Source organism: Equus asinus, chromosome 23 (genome assembly GCF_041296235.1).
Source record: "Equus asinus isolate D_3611 breed Donkey chromosome 23, EquAss-T2T_v2, whole genome shotgun sequence".
Classification (NCBI taxonomy): domain Eukaryota; kingdom Metazoa; phylum Chordata; class Mammalia; order Perissodactyla; family Equidae; genus Equus; species Equus asinus.
Window position 1 is genome coordinate 37,609,455 of NC_091812.1, and position 17,185 is coordinate 37,626,639.

General features: G+C 35.4%; 1 protein-coding gene across 12 annotated transcripts in view; it reads right to left on the minus strand.

Annotated features, from left to right (window-relative positions):
- The window catches only part of RFX3 (regulatory factor X3), a 263,742-nt gene that overhangs the window by 29,795 nt on the left and 216,762 nt on the right, over window positions 1–17,185 (minus strand). For all 12 annotated transcript variants that reach the window (XM_044756503.2, XM_014827698.3, XM_014827700.3 and 9 more), the window contains 3 exons: window positions 15,770–15,867; window positions 12,556–12,705; window positions 6,604–6,812 (listed from right to left, as the gene is read on the minus strand). In XM_044756503.2, the coding sequence (XP_044612438.1) occupies window positions 6,604–6,812; window positions 12,556–12,705; window positions 15,770–15,867 (457 nt within the window). The remainder of the gene's footprint in view (window positions 1–6,603; window positions 6,813–12,555; window positions 12,706–15,769; window positions 15,868–17,185) is intronic.

Here is a 17,185-nt window from a genome sequence, read left to right on the forward strand (position 1 = left end):
ATTATTGTTAACAGTAGTTCTAGTGAATGATTCCTTAGGGTTTAGAACTCTGTAAGTGAATCACTAAAAGTAGATTAATACATTCACTTATATGCCAAAGATATATGACAATATTCTGTTTATAATTCTATGCATGCCTTTCCTAAAATTCAGTGACACATCAACTATTTGTAAAAATGATTAACATAAATTTAATAGCTATTTGAAATTAAACATTTCTTTTCCTATGGAAAAAATTTCAAAGGCAGAGAACCCTCTACTTAAAAAGCCAAAATAACACAAAAATAACAATAAAATGTTGCATAACATTTTTATGCACACCAATCCAAACTTGATCATGTGAAGTAAATAATTTTGAAAAATTAAGCAATGCAAGAGAAGAATATTTACTCCTAATCGCATCTCTCTTGTTGAAAAGAGACAGCAAATACTTAAAATATAGCCCAAAGAAGACAAACGGCTAACAAACATATAAAAACGACTAACCTTCTTCAAAATTAAAAGGAATGCAAATTGAAGTAAGATATCATACATCATCTATAGCACTATAAGAGATTAAAAGATCCAGTGTTGCTGAAGGGATGAGAAAAAGAACTCTCATTTACTGTTTCTGTGAGTATAAATTCATGAAACTTTTGCGGAGAGATATTTGGCAATATTTGTCAAAATTAAAAATGCACAAATCCTTTGACCTAGCAATTCTAATTCTAGAAATTTATACAAATGAGCAGAAATTGTTTTAGTTACAGCAATATTTATACTAGTGAGAAACTGGGGGTGGGGGGGTACCTAAATATCCATTAGTAGGATGCTGATTAAACAAATTATGGTTCATTCATATACGGAATTTTACACAATAGTTTAAAGAAATGAGGTAGACCAGACATAAATGTAGTAACATGGAAAGACGTCTATGATATAATATCAAATTAAAGAAGTAAGATGCATATAATATGAACCCATTTAACATAAAACTATCTGCAGAGTTCTTTAAAAAATCTCAACCCTAAATAAATGGGAATATTGAATACTTTATTAGCGTTGAAATAGCACGTCATTAAAATAGTATTAGTTACCTTAAAAGGTTCAAACCATTTTACCAGAATTTATCTGAGGATATATGTGTAATCTTATACAAAGATAATCATTACAGTATTTTTTACAATTGCATTACAACAACAAAAACCACCTAAATGCTCAAGAATTGGGGAAAATGGGAACATTTCAAAAATCTATGAGACATATACATAATGGAATTTTGTGAGGACATTAAAAATTATGTTTCTGAAGATATTTAATGACAAGAAATGCTCAAGATATACCGGTAAATGAATTTGGTAAGGGAAAGACACAGATAATAAACTATGCTAAACAACTGGCTCTTAATTTTATATAACACTAAAATAAAATACTTTACCAGTGGTTACTTCTGGGTATTCAAATGATGATGTTTTAAGTTTATATTTTGTATAGTTTTAGTATTTCCCAGATTTTCTAAAGTGAGCACATATTAATTTCATAATGAAAAATTTCTATTTTAAAAGATGACATTCATTATAATATAGAAAATCAATCCTGGGTCAGTTGAATGTCAATAAATATTTCCAGGGATATCTATCACAGACACACAATGAATTATATATATATTTCTACATTCAAATTGTAGGCCTTTATATTTCCCTTAAAATATAATAACCCTGAAAGCATATAAATGATGAAGGAGAATATTCATATTGAGTAGCTTTCTGATATTATTCTAGAAATGCAAAGTCGATTATTTTTTTCCAAGAGAATCCACATTCATTTATCGATAGATGTTTATTTTGTTCCTACTTTGTGCCAGTGCCTTATTCTAGAAAAAGCCAGACAAAACTCTGGTTTCAACAGAGCTCACATTCTAGTAGGAGAAACAGTTGATAAAAACACAAGTAGATATAAAATATAAAGTTAGGTAGTGATAAATCCTATGAAAAAAATAAATCAGTAGGTTACCTTTATGTTTTGTTGATGGTTTCCTTCACTGTGCAATAGCTTTTTAGTTTAATCTAATCCCATTTGTTGGTGAAGGGGATTAAGAGGTACAAAGTTCCACTTATAAAATAAATGGGTCATGAGGATGTAAGGTACAGCATAGGGAATACTGTCAATAATATTGTAATAAGGTTGTATGGTGACAGATGTAATTAGACTTATCGTGATCATTTCATAATGTATATAAATATCAAATCACTATGATGTACACCTGAAACTAACAGATATTGTAGGTCAATTATACTTCAATTAAAAATAAATAAATAGGGGCTGGCCCTGGGGCCGAGTGGTTAAGTTCGCGCGCTCTGCTGCAGGCGGCCCAGTGTTTCATTGTTTCGAATCCTGGGCGCGGACACGGCACTGCTCATCAGACCACGCTGAGGCAGCGTCCCACATGCCACAACTAGAAGGACCCACAACAAAGAATATACAACTATGTACTGGGGGGCTTTGGGGAGAAAAAGAAAAAAATAAAATCTTTAAAAATAAATAAATAAATAAATAAATAAATAAACCAGGGAAAGAGGATGGAGAGTGACGGGGCAGGCATTTCAAGTTAGGGTGTCAGAAAAATTCTCTCTGAGGCAGAAACTGGACTGAAATGAAGGAGTGAGCTACGTGAACCTGTGAGCTTTCTTGGCAGAAAGCAAGAAAGTGCAAAGACTTGGAGGCAGAACTATGCTTGAAAGATTCAAAGATTAGCCAGGAGGCTAGCGTGGCTGAAGGGCAGTGAGCAAAGAAAAGAATACATGATAGGGTCTGGAGGTCACCAGTAGCTGGACCATGTAGGGTCGTCTGGTAGGCCATGATAAGGTCTTTGGATTTCATTCAAAGTGTTTTGGAAACTTTTGTACAATTAGGCAATCACCTTATTTCAGCATAAAATGTACATGTGATACTAAATTCTGTTGGGAAATGAAAAAAAAATCTGCTGACCTTCAGTTACAACACCTAGTTATTTCTTAAAAATACTGATAAGCATGCCATGAAATTATTGTCATATGTTTAGAAAAGAATCAGCTGAATTATATTATTAATGCTGCGTCTACTTTATTCTCTCTCTGTTGGGTTGCTGCCCTACAAGCCAAGTATTAAATAACACAATTAACAGTTTAATTGGAAACCTATTGTCTGCTTCAGACTTCTATAAGATATGTTGCAAAACTGACTCTACTGAATTTCATGTTGCTAAGTTACCCCGAATTCAACTCCTTTTAAAATCAGAGTTATAAACGTTAATTATTTTTATAACAGATGAGAAATACCTTTGGGTATTTATCTTTATAACTCATAGTGTAGAAATTGAAACAGATACCCTAACACAAGATACCCAATCCACCTTTCTTCGTGTATTTGGGGCTACATCATACCCTCTCTAAGCACAAAGGTGAGAACATCATACCTGTGACCCTCATGTGAACTCTCTTTTCAAAGACTGCTTACAGTTGATTCCAAAAGAGTATTCCTTTAGGGAAGATTTATATATTGTCCAGTTGTAGGCAAACTAGGTTCCCTGTGCCCCCTTTCAAGTCACTGTATCAAAGATATAAATTACATTCTTTAAAAATGGGATATTTGCTTGACCCTCAGGGCAGCCCTGAGGAATGCTGTGTTGTTATCCACAAAACACGCAAGCTGAGAACTGGCCCACATAACTTCCCCATTTCTGCCCAAGAAAGGCGGTGATATTTTTTTCCACCTCCCAGGGAGCCAACAGTAGCCAAGCAAAGCCAGGTTAGGCAAGGAAAGACCTCCTAGGAGCAGAGGGTATTGGCAACAATGTATCAACTACAGCTATCACGATTCTCTGCCAGTCTATTTCTATAGTTGTATGCATGTAAATATATATACGGAATTTTAGAAATTATGAGATTAAGCGACCTCAGAACATGAAGGGTCTGTGTATGTGACTGCCAGATTCTTCTTACAATGCGAAAAACCTTTAAAAAAATATTCTGTAATTCTGCTTCTCTGATAGTTTGTGAATGCAGTTTTTGTGAATGCAGTTTTCATTACTCACTATGTTCTTATATCTCAGTAAAAAAACAGTTCAGATTTTAAAGGCTCTTAAGCTATTGACTTTGCCTACCAGCAGGAGGTATGTATCTATCTGAATGTGCCTTTCCCTCTTTGGCCCTGAACTGTAGGCCTTCAAGTCTTTTTAAAATGAAAATAATAACCATAATCGTGTCTAATAATAACAAGCCAATTATCCCCAACTCAGGGAGGACAGAGGGCAGGCAAGTGATGATCCACTGGGTCTGTATATCTGCAGAGAACAAGAAATAAAGTAAGTAATTTTCTCTCTTTTCAAGATACCTGTAACAGATCTCTGTGGAGACAAAGGCTCCAAGGGTGTGTTTCTAAAATGATATCAACTAAATATAGAAAAATAAAAACCCACGAGAAGGAGTAGGGGCAAGTCCGACATAACAACATATGAAAGCAGTAAGAAGAAAAACAAAACCTTGCTTTTTCTCATACAGAGGATGCACTCTACTTTTGGTCATTCAGGTTTTGGAATAACCGCTAGTATAACTGCTGTTTCATCAATTATTTGTGAAGCACATATACCATCTATATGATTTTCTGGGGAAAAAGATGGAAGAATAAAAAATCAACTTGCAAGCAAATGGGAAGATGCCTGAAATCTTCTTAAGAAATGTTTCCAAATAAAATTTTTGGATTTTCCTATCACTATTAGTGTTGTTGCATCAACTTTTAGAATACTGTGACAATGTTTTCTAAATATTCCTCATGTATTGAAGGCAAACTCACTTTTCTCATTAAGACCCAGATCTAAACCCAGCACTGGCTATACTGAAGCTCCCCAGTGGGTTGGAGAGTTAGCTCACGTAATGAGGTGCTTCTCCAATCACATAGACTAAAGGTATTAAATATGAGAGACAGAATTAGAGAATTATTCCATTCCAAAACTAAAAACAAAACAACAGCAACAGAAACTGGCAGGCTTTCCTTCACTGCATTTGACACTGGGCTAGACACTAGAAAACTATTCTCAGGATGTAAGGATAATTTAATTCTCAAACATATATAGCGGATCTGCCGCTCTACTTCAGTTTAAGAAATAAGAATTGGACCAAATGAGTTGAGGAAGAAAGAAATCAAAATAAAAACCAAGCAACTCCTATCACAGAATGAAAAGATCTCTGGTTCCATCTTGAAGGTGGTCAAAACAAGATGGAAATCCTATAGTCTGGGCTGACTGGGTTCACAAGCACTACTTGGTCCTAAACCCTGTTACTCTTCGCATACCCTCTTTCCTCACAACTAGCTCTGGACTCACTGCTGAGGTCCAGGTGATGACCGTGGTGTGCCCACAGCCACAGTCAGTGCTACGTCCTGTGGCTACTACTTTCTAATATGCGTGTGACTGCGTAAGCTCTAAATAAGGGACTGCCTAATCTCAAGGTAGATATGGCTTTTAGGCTTGAGTCAGTGGGGGCCACTTTTATCTAAAGAAGCAAAAACATGAACTCTCACCGCAAGAACAAATGCCAGGGTCAAAAATATAACCTACGTAACTTATCTTATGAAATGGAACTCCATCTGTCCATTCTATCCTGCATATATATGGTATATATGCCACTCACACAGGCTCTGTTTTTCACCCTAAGGGCAGACCTACAGTCAACAGCTTATCCCAACATTTGATATCACATATCAAGTGATCTGAAAGCCTTTCTCTTCTGGGGTTCTTCTATGTCTACAAAAATAAACATTTATATCTGTATTATTTTGGTCAAAAAGTGATTCATTTTCTACTGTCTACTAGATTACTGGGTATTAAACTGGCTATGCATTAGAATCACCAGGAGTAAGCTTTTTGAAGAAAAAACTTTCTCATTACCCCATCCCCAATCATTACTCCCTAACCATCAAGATTGTGATTCAGTAGGTTGGGGAGGTACCTAGGATTTCTTAAAAAAAATTAATTGTTATGAGAAGCTAGTTTATAACAGTTGTAATAGATCAAATTAAGAAACTAACTAGAAGGTTCCGAGTATGCATCAGAATCACCTGGATGACTTTTTAAGAAGCATAGATTGCTGGGCCTCACCTCTGCAGTCTCTGATTCAGGTAGATTTGGGAAAGGGGCCTGAAAATTTGCACTTCTAACAGGTTTCCAAGTGATAGCGATGCTACTGGTCTAGGGACCAGTGTGAGAATCACTGAATCAGAAAATAAAAAGATGAGCAGTGCTGAGGTCACAGAAAGAAGCCTAAATAATGTAAGTTTGCAAGAGGGAAGACTCGAGCCTTTTTCTGACTGCTGCTGAACGTGTTATCTAGAGCGGAATCTCAGATGATCCCATCTGAGAACTCTAGGGCCTTGAGCAAGAGGTTTTCTTTTCCTAGCAGAAAGTTTATTTCCATAAAGCTCCTAGTATAATTCCACGATGCTGTAATCATTAAGTTGAGTTGAAGATAATCACAACTGAGAGCTTCTGCAAACTAAAGTCCATTTTTTTTCTTTTGTCTGAGAAGCAGGTACATACACACGTATTTGCAGAATATGCAAAATAAAGCTTAGGAAAAACTGAGATGATACCTGTAGAAAGACCATTTTAGGAGAAATTGCCTGGCAGCTTTAGGAAAACTGGGTCTTCCTTCATAGGGTTTCAGTGCTTGCATCATCACATTGTCAAGCCACGCAGCCCACTGCTCCAGGGTGCTCTGCTGCTGAAGAGTCATCTTGAAGTCTGTTTCTAGTCTCTGAACCATGTTATCATCACACTGGCACACCCAGGAAGCCTGCTCCTGGGACAGTACACAAAAAGCAAATGAAAAGTTCAACTCAGCATCTTTTCACTGAATGTCAGCACACAAACCATATGCATGAATGGGAAATTATAATGAAAGATCTGAACAATTTAAATGAATTAAGAAAATGAACGACCTGTCAGTTGTTAAGGAAACTAACATCGCCTTTGTGCATGAAAAAGTGACGTGACACAAAAGCATGACTTGGTTTTTCCACATTAGCTAGTCTGTGTGAGAGACGACGATACAAGACTACTTAAGAAAACTAGAAGCCTGAATCTACAGTATGCAGGGTCTTTCATTCTATTCAGGTTTTATACCATCTTCAAAAGTTCTCTTTCTTTTTTCTTTTCCCCCAATCAGATAAAACTTGAAAGCCAATTCATTTGAGAAGATTTAGGATAAGTCAGATGGATAAATAGATTCATTGGCTAAAAGTGTTTCCTTGGGATTAGAACAGAAACAAACACTGAGCGGTACTAGGTAGAACCATATGGTGTATGAGCTTTATGGATTGGGAGGTAAAATCTCAAGGGTTATCAAGGCAAGGCTATGAATGCAAATTAATTCACAGAACTGAAAACAACAACAAAAAGACTTTTGAGAAAATGTAGACATGCTACCTGCCAAGAGATTGATTACTACAACTTTCCTTCCAGTTCTGATTGGGAAGTTTCAAGTTTGGTGATAGCAGTTAAGATGGGAACTTTTAAGTTCTACTTTTCAGGGGTTACCGTAAGTTTCATGATGCTTCCAGTGCTATGTTGTATTTTCTGATTAACAAAAACCTATACTCTCAAGGCCAGAATATGCTTATTTAGTAATATAATATTGACTGAGATCAGAGCACATGGATTTTAATACAGGGCCTGAATCAACTAAACTGACCTCAAGCTATTCACTTAATCTATGTAGGGCCTCATTTTCCCTAAATAGAAAATTAGAGAAATAAAATGACAAGAATTTTTAAGCTGGGCTCACTGTGTTCAGATAATATTTTCAAGACAGAATTCTGTGGAGAGGGTGTCCATGAAGGTCCTAATTCTATGTCTAAAACACTGTGAATATGTGTGTTTTTGTTTTTTTTTTTTCTGGAAAGGGTGTTATAGCTTTTCTTCTACATGCTCTCAGAGGACAAGACTTTACCTATTCAAGAGATTTCAGCCTGGGGGTACTTCAAATATGAAATGCCCAAACTGAAGTGATTTTATTTCTCCAGAGAAACTTACAGTTTTTTCTACATTTCCAGCTGATGATACCATCTATTATCCTTCTTCTCTTATCTAATTAGTTGTAAAGTCTTTGAGATTTTACCTCCTAAATATCACTTTTAAATGTTTTAAGTACACTAAAATATGATTATAGAAAAACTGAAAATACAAATAAGCAAAAAGGAACAAAATATGAAGAGTATCTAAAATGCCAACATTAGGAGATAACTACAACATGCTAAAGTATATACCTTCCGAACTTTTCACGTTATATATGCTTATGCATATATAAATACTTAAAATAAAACAGGATCATATTATACATTCTACTTGATACTCTACTTAGTTTCACTTAACTATAGATGATAACTATCTTCCCATATAAGCAAAAGCAGAGCTATATTTATTGTTCAATGATTGAATTTGCTTCAGTGCATAAATATACCATTATTTACATAACCAATTTCATACAGGTAGACATTTATGGTCATTCCAATTTTTTACTATTAGGAATAATGCCCAAATTAGCAATCTTACAACTATATCTTTGTTTACTTTTACACTTATTTCTGTATGATAGATTTATATAAGAACAGTTAAGATCTTTCAAAATACACTGCCAAATGATTCCCAGAAATTTTATGTCACTTTAAGAGTCCAGGAGATTACCCAGGGAAGAATTTAGGCCTCAAGGAAAGGATAGGGGAAGTTGTATTTGTTTTTTCATTAATGTCTACACATCTTTTTATCGTGGTAAAAAACACATAAAATTTATCATCTTAATCATTTTTAAGTGTACAGTACAGGAGTATTAGCTATATGCTCCTTATTGTACAACAGATCTCTAGAACTTTTTCATCTTGAAGTGAAACTCTATACCCATTGTAGAGGATGTTGTATTTTATCTGTTTGTGTACTGATAACAGGGGTGAGGAACTTATTGGCATCTCTGGAAGAATTTAATTTCATTTCTCCCCATAAATTCAGACTCACTATTTCCTTGGAAGTTAGCTTTTGCCAAGAGGGGCTGATAACCTAAAAACAAACTTAGAGAAATGAAACCATGAGACATTTTTCTGGCTTTATATTTCATTTTACTACCCTCAAGCCTGAAATTTACTAACAATACAGTACACTGTAAATATTGCCCGTGAAAGGAATTTGGATGTTTCGATTTTATAATGGAAAAAGCTAAGGATGAACATTAAAGGAATTTGTAACTTACAAATAAATTACATCCATGATGATAAGGAGTCAGGTAGCTTCAAAATTAGAACATCTTTTAAATACAGAAACACAAGTATACGCAATAATTAGTTTATCAGGTCAACCCATCCAAACCTATTTAGCCCATAATGTAGATGAAAAATTATCCATTTACCCAAAAAAGTAGAAAACAATACCACTGTAACACTATCAATTAAACAAAACAGAAAGCCAATTATACTGCAATAGAAAAATTATCCTGAATGCACGAGAAAAAGAAGCTTTAGAGAAGAATGACATGGTGAAAGAGATTCATGAATATCCTGAAAGAAACTTCTCAGTACTTTCAAGCTCTTAGAGTATTATACTATTGACACTCACGTGGAATTTCATTGCTTTAAATGAAAGTTTCCTTATTACAAGAGCACCACCTTAACACGGGTCACTCTTACTGAGATTAATCTTGTAGGGGCAGGGACAACTTCCGAATGAACAGGAGAGGGTGACAAGGGTGGAATCTGAGGAAACCAGATGACCCAGAAAACCACGCAAAACTTGGAACAGAAAAGGAAAGAAAGAAGGGTGTTAAAGATGAAATATGCTATCCTAAGAAAGAAATTGCTCATTAAAGTGAACAGAGTTGTGAGAAGTAAAACGTAGAGGGAAATGAAGGGCACACCACTGGGGCCACCGTCCTCTGAGGAAAGGAAAGAGTTCTTAAAGACAGATGTTTAATTATACAGGTTTCAGCATGGACCCAGGAAAACTTGGTAGCTGGGAACAGAGGAAGGGAAAAGGTGGCTCAAAGTTGGTGGGTGGAGGATGAGAGGTAGAGTAGACTATAGTCGACCATTTACAGGCAAATACGTTGTCAAGGTTGGTGTTTATAACCAGAAAGAATTCATTTCTATAAATACTTCATAGGGTTGCAGACACACAAATACACAAATGAAAATAATGTTAAAATTTAAAATCTTTCTCAGATATTTAAAAATATTTTGTTATTGAACTTAAATTACTTTTTGAGACTAGAAGTTGCCTTACTATTTCAACTTTTCTTAAGGTACTTTTTTTTCATAAGGTATCTTTTCTGAATAAAGATTTGAAATGAACATTACAGTATAAATTTTAAGGCAATATGAACTTTAATATTCTTACTAAAATCAGTTACTGTAAATTCCGTCGAAATATGTAAAGTTAATGGCTTTGTAAACCTGAGGCAGTTTGTCCTTGTAAAGGTCATGCATTTGCATGTGTTTGTGTATAAACTGATATACAGAAAGACAGATTTAAGAAAAACTTTATATACTCAGAAGTTTGAGCCGAATCCATGAAAGTTAGACGGAGCTTAACTAATTAACTAGACCCCAAAATAAATCAAGCCCAAATATTACTTTTTAATATATTTTAAATAATAAAACCAGACCAGAACTGCAGATTAAAATGTCTATGAAAGGGAGTAATAATTAGTTTATCTTATGCAATGGTATTGTTGTTTTTTTAACAGTTTTATTGAGAAATAATTCACATATCATACAATTCACTCATTTATACAGTTCAATGGCTTCTTTCAGTATATTCACAGCATTGTGCATCCATTACCACAATCAATTTTAGAATGTTTTCATTTCCCTAAAAAGAAACCCCATACCCCTTACCTCTCACCTCCCAATCCCCCAGACTACAGGACCTAGGCAACCACTATCTACTTCTTGTCTCTATAGATTTACTTATTCTGCACCTTTCATATAAATGCAATCATGCCATATGTGGTTTTGTGTCTGGCTCCTTTCACTTAGCATAATGTTTCACTTAGCATGATGTTCATCCATGTTGTAGCATGTATCAGAATTTCATTTCTTTTTAGTGCCTGATAATATTCCATTGTGTGGATATACCACATTTTCTTTATGTATTCATCAATTATTGGTCATTTGGGTTGTTTCTACTATTTTTTCCTTTTTTTACATTTATATAGTTTTTTTTTTTAAGATTGGCCCTGAGCTAACATCTATTGCCAATCTTCCTTTTTTTTTCTTCTTCTTCTCCCCAAAGCCCCCCAGTACATAGTTGTATATTCTAGTTGTAGGTCCTTCTGGCTCTGCTATGTGGGACGCCGCCTCAGCATGGCCTGATGAGCAGTGCCATGTTCGTGCCCAGGATCCAAACCAGTGAAACACTGGGCTGCCAAAGCGGAGCGCACAAACTTAACTACTCAGCCATGGGGCTGGCCATGGTTGTTTCCACTTTTATGTGGCTAAAATGATGTGGCTACAAACATCCATGTACAAGTTTTTAGGTGGGCATGTTTTCATTTCTCTTAGTATATATCTAGGAGTGAAACTGCTGAGTCATAGGGTAATTCTATGTTTAACTTTGTGAGGAAATGCCAGAATGTTTTCCAAAGTGACTGCGGCATTTTACATTCCAATCACCAGTGTATAATGCTTCCAATCTCTCCACATCCTCACCAACACTTGTTATTATTTGTCTTTTTGGATTATATCCATTTTAGCACACGTGAAGTGGTATCTCACTGTGATTCTGATTTTTATTTCCCTGGTGGCTAATGCTGCTGAACATATTTTTGTGTGCTCATTGCCCATTTGCATATCTTCTTTTGAGAAATGTCTATTTAGATCTTTGCCCATTTTTTAACTGGGTTGTCTTTTTGTTATTGGGTTGTAATAGTTCTTTATATACTCTAGATACATATTTTTTATCAGATATATGATTTGCAAAAAGTTTCTCAATTCTAGTGAGTTGCCATTTCAGTTTCTTGATGGTCTCTTTTGAAGCACAAAAGTTTTTAATTTTGATTATGTTCAGTTCATGTATTTTTTCTTTTGTTGCTTACACTTTGAGTGAGCAATGGTACTGTTTTCATATGCTAATAATTAGCTTCATTACTTGAGTACCTGAAATAAAATATTTGTTGGGCCTTCCATAATAATATTCCTAAATTAACTATTTTTTAAGCATACTTTATAGTACAAGTGAGCAGTTTGATCACAAGGCTAAAATTTTTTTTTCGGATGATCAAAACAGCCAAACACATCTAATTCTTTTCAAATGAACAAATATTTACCAGGTACCTACAATAAACTTTGAATCAGAATTGTTCTTAGCTCCTTCAAGATGGAGCACTATTAAAAACAAATATCTCTTGTATGTTAATGGTGCAAAGGGCTTTATGTATTACTAAATATGTAAACAATAATCTAATAGGTGTTACAAAGTGGGGAAAGTAAAGCCCAGAGAAGTTAAGCAACTTGCCCAAGACCCCACAGCTAGTAGATGGAAAAGTTTAATCTCTTGCCTACCTGGACATTGGCAAAGTCGACACGGTTGAGGTCGTTGAGCATCTGGTTGATCTGAGAGGTGTTCTGAAGCACTGCACGAGCCGCCTGGGCCAGGTGATTGAGCGACGTGTATCTTCGCAGAGTCTGGGCAAAGGCACTTACAGCGGCAACCTGGAAAGAAATCCAATTAAACTGAGATTTTTTTTTTCCCCTCCAGTAAAAGAAACCACTGCAATCTTCAAATCTTTATTCCCTTGCCAAATTTAAATGCTTCCCTCTGATACTTATTTCAAATTCATTTAGTGAGAGAGCTTACTTGTAAATTATAGCATTTAAATCTCTAAACCAAGTATTATTTTTCTTTTGAGTAGGTTGAGGTCAAGACTAAAACAAACTCCCACATTCTTCGACATCTGAGTGTGGCATTAATTAAACTAGTTTTGCAAGTAACTACTCATCCACAGCAAGAAATGACTTTGTCTAGGGAAGTAGGAAAAATGTTGATTTTCATTTCTTTTTTATTCTCTGTAGGACAAGTAACTACAACTAGGCAAATAAAATTTTTTTCTTTTTACTTGGAAAACCAAACTATACAGTCCCACTTTTTTAAGTGGATGAAAAAATATACTTTTCAGACCACTAGAATTCACATTCACTCTTATTACTTTTATTTTATAGAAACCTGGGTAATTCTGAGGTGAAAGAAGAGTGTTTATAGCCTTTATATAGCAAATATATTGTTAACAAACTTATCAGACACAAGTAACAAGAAAAACTCTTTTTCAGAATTTGAATTTCTGCAACAGGGCTATTCAAGAAATCTCCATTTGCCCTGCAAAATCTACTTTCCATCCTTCTCCATTGTGCTCTGTGCCCAAGAAGACTGGTCTGAATGAACTACGTTAACTGCCTCCATTACACTCTGGCTTTCAGCTGGGTCTGGCCAGTGACAGGCGCTAGTAGGAGACTGAAGGATGGGAGAAAAGAGTGGTCAAAGTATTCATTCCCCGACAACGTCTGCTCCCTCCTGTTTTGGCAGAGCCTGCTTTCCTCATCTAACGCCACAGTCCTGGGGGAAGGAGAGGATCTCCTAGTGCCATAGCTTTCACCTCTTTCTCCTTCAGAGCTAGGGATGGTCACAACTTCCCACTATTGCTAGTCCTGGGGTGCTTTATCATCCCTCCTTGGTTTTCTCAGCTCTGTTCACATCTTTGGAAATGGACCCTTCTTAAACTCTCTTCAATTATTCCCCCTTTTGGATATATCGTTTGTTTCCTGCTGAGACCCTGAATGAACCAGGTTACAAGGAAAGATATCAAAGATAATGAAAAAAAAAAGGTCTAGGTAAATATTTGAATTTTATGATCTCATGAAAATGTGTTATGTTCACAGTAGATCTAATGAGCATTTTAACAGATTTATCATAATGTATGGCATTACATCACAATGGGTATATGAAAGGCAACTGATTGAACAGTTAGTTGGCTGAGTGGTAGAGAGTGTTCACAGGCCAAAGCATGCTCTATCTTGATGGTGACATGTTTTAGGACTATGTGGAACTTGGGGCAAGTTCACGTACCCTCAAAAAAGAGTCTTACTCTTTTTTCCATTGCTGTGGTTTATATTAACCAAGTATACACTATGTGCCAGGTACTGTGTTAAGCATCTCACATATATTACCTTGCTCAAGTCTCATAACCATCCTATTAGATACATATTATGACTTAAAGAGGTTAAGTAGCTTGCTCAAGGTCATGCAGAAACTATGTTACAGTGGTGGGAATATGAACCCAGGCATTTTGATAACAGGAGCCAATCATAACCTAATTATGCTGTTTCCCTCGTCAGGGTAGGTTGTCTTCTTTGACTGAGTGCTCAGCTGACAAAAGGCTACACGCCAGTGAGAGAGGAGTAGCAGAAGGCACCCTCCGCCAAAGTAAATCATCCAAATCAACTCTGGAGACCAAGGAGCTGGCCAATACTGCAGCTGGATTGCTACTACATTCACTTTGATGACACTGGGAAGGGCAGTGTTTTCAGCTGTTTGAAGTATTGTTACGAATAGGACTGATTTTGTAAGTTGGAAAGCATTGCTATGACCGTCATAATCAAAGAGCACCTCCTTTTTTGCCCACCTCAATGTGGTGCTCTAGAATAGCACTGCCACGCAGAACTTTCTGCAGTGATGGAAATGCTCTATATATGTGCTGCTAAATGTGGTAGCCACTAGCCACGTGAGCCTATGGTGCAATTGAAATGAATCTAGTGTGCATAAGTACGTGAATTTTAATTTAAATTTAAAATTCAAATTTAAATAGCCACGCAGCTACTTCTACTGTATTGACAGCATAGCTCCAGAGCAACAATCTAAGGTGGCGCATCAATGAAATGTCTTTGACTGTGCATTTTTGAAATAGAAAGTGTTATTGCAAACCTTAAGTCCAAGCAGAAAGAACTGGGAGCCACTTGTGTTCCCCAGGAGACTTGTCAGCTACAAGAGCTTTAATCTGTCAACTATGCCCCCAAATTAAAGAAAAGGTATATTGTTGGAGTCTGATAGTGGATACAGTCCTTGACAAAAAGCCACAACTGTTATTTTTGGTACCAAAATTTAGACGGAATCAGTCCAACCTCGCCATGGGGTGTGTTCAGATTAACCTAAAGTAACATGGTTAGTAGCGGACGAAGTGGAGAATAGAATTCATATCCCTAGCTAAATAATCCATGTTCTTAATATATGTAGATCAATTATGAGATAATTGTTCACTTTAAGAAATGATTATTCGATCCACAAAAGCATCCTCCAGTGTTAAAAAAAAAAACAAAACGTGATGAAAAGCAAAAGAATATTAATGTACATGAACTTTTCACAATTTAATGAGTACAGTCGGGGACATAAAAAATCTAAAACTCCTTCAAACGAGAACTATTTAAATATTCTAGGCTATTCTTTTTTAATATTTGAAATTAAGTAATCTGAAATACATGCCTTAGGAAAGGGCTTGTAAATACGCCACACTTACAATGCTTCTCTAGTTTCTTTGAAAGGAGCATTCAAACATCTCTTGCATAAGTTCTTTTTTACGTGGTTATAAAATACAAATATAAAAGTCAGTTTTAAAAGTTCTATATAACATCAACATTTTACATAACAATTTGATAGGACAGATATAAAATTCACAGTTCAGAACAATTTCCTAAACATAAAAGAAAAAGTAAAAACATAAAAGTGTACCTTGGTTTGTATCATTCTCTGTGGAATATTGTTCATGGCATTGGAAAGCCAACCTTCAAGGCTTTTTGCAAAATTTCGAATGGCTTGGGTCAAGGCACCTAAATGTTAAGGAATAAAAGCAGAACGAAAAAGATACCAAAGAACATTAATCTTCATGCCAGAATAAGGGAAAACAGCATACATGACATCTGAAACAGCACACAACTTATATTGTCCTCATTACGAGACTTTAACATTATTCCTAACTTTGAAAGCATCCAAGAGTTATATTTTGGGCTTTCTTTTTTCTTTTAAAGCTATTTTGTTCCCAGATACTTATGACACTTCATTGGGAAATGAAAATACGCTAACGTTTTTGCTTATAGCAACATATACCAGTTGTGAATATACTTATGAATTTTCTATCTTAGACAAAACACTCTTTGCATGAACAGTTTTGTGCTCAATGGCTATGTATTTTCTTTATAAATTTTTCGTTTGAGTTTTCAAGCTCTTAATCTATTTTCTTTTCTTAGTTAAAAAGAAAATAATGCAAAGCTGTCTCTCTTTCTCTACGAATCTGTTTACACTAGAACACCAGTTACAGGAGTTGTCTCTCACTCTTGTTGAAAAGTAAGGTGAAAATTAAAATTGCCTGATTTGAAAATTTTGGATGACTGTTCTCCATTTCACTCGGCAGGTAGAGATAAAAGATTAGTGTGATAAAAGTGCTGCCACAGAGACCAATATTCTTAAGATATTAGTAAAATTGTCCATTCCATATTCTTCACATATCTGACAAAACCTGAAATGGGGATAGGTCCCAGGAGAGCAGCTTTTATGCTCATCATAAAATGGTTAGAAGCCTCATCAGCAGGGACGACTATGGCCATCTTACAAGAAGGAATCTGCTTACTGAGATTCCTGTATAATGGAAGACCAAATTCTTCTCTTGTTCAACAAATAATTCAGTCAATAGCATTTTACTTCAGCTGTGCCCAAGGTCCCACACTGAAGGGAGCAGTTTTAGACAAGACATTTAATAAATGTTTGAAGCACCCACACATAAAATTAATCTCCACAGGTCTCCTCTAATGTGGGTAGGTATTACAATTTGTAGTCTACTAAAAGAAAGAGAGAAGTTACATTTTTGTTCAAGGCTCCCAAGGATATTAATGTTAATGATGGGACTAAATTCCTCAGTTTTTCCTTCTGTGCTCAAATGAGTCTGACATGCTTCTTTATTACTTTCGTTAAAGTAGGGTTAGAAATAATTTAGTCTACTCAAAGTTACCTGCAAAAGATATAAATTTTACTAATCCAATAATAAACACAACTAATTTTTTAATGATTTATTTAATTGGTCAAATAACAGAAGACAGACTGAAATGGCTAAATTTTGATTAGGAAAAACACTCAAGAAGTGCAGACTCTTAA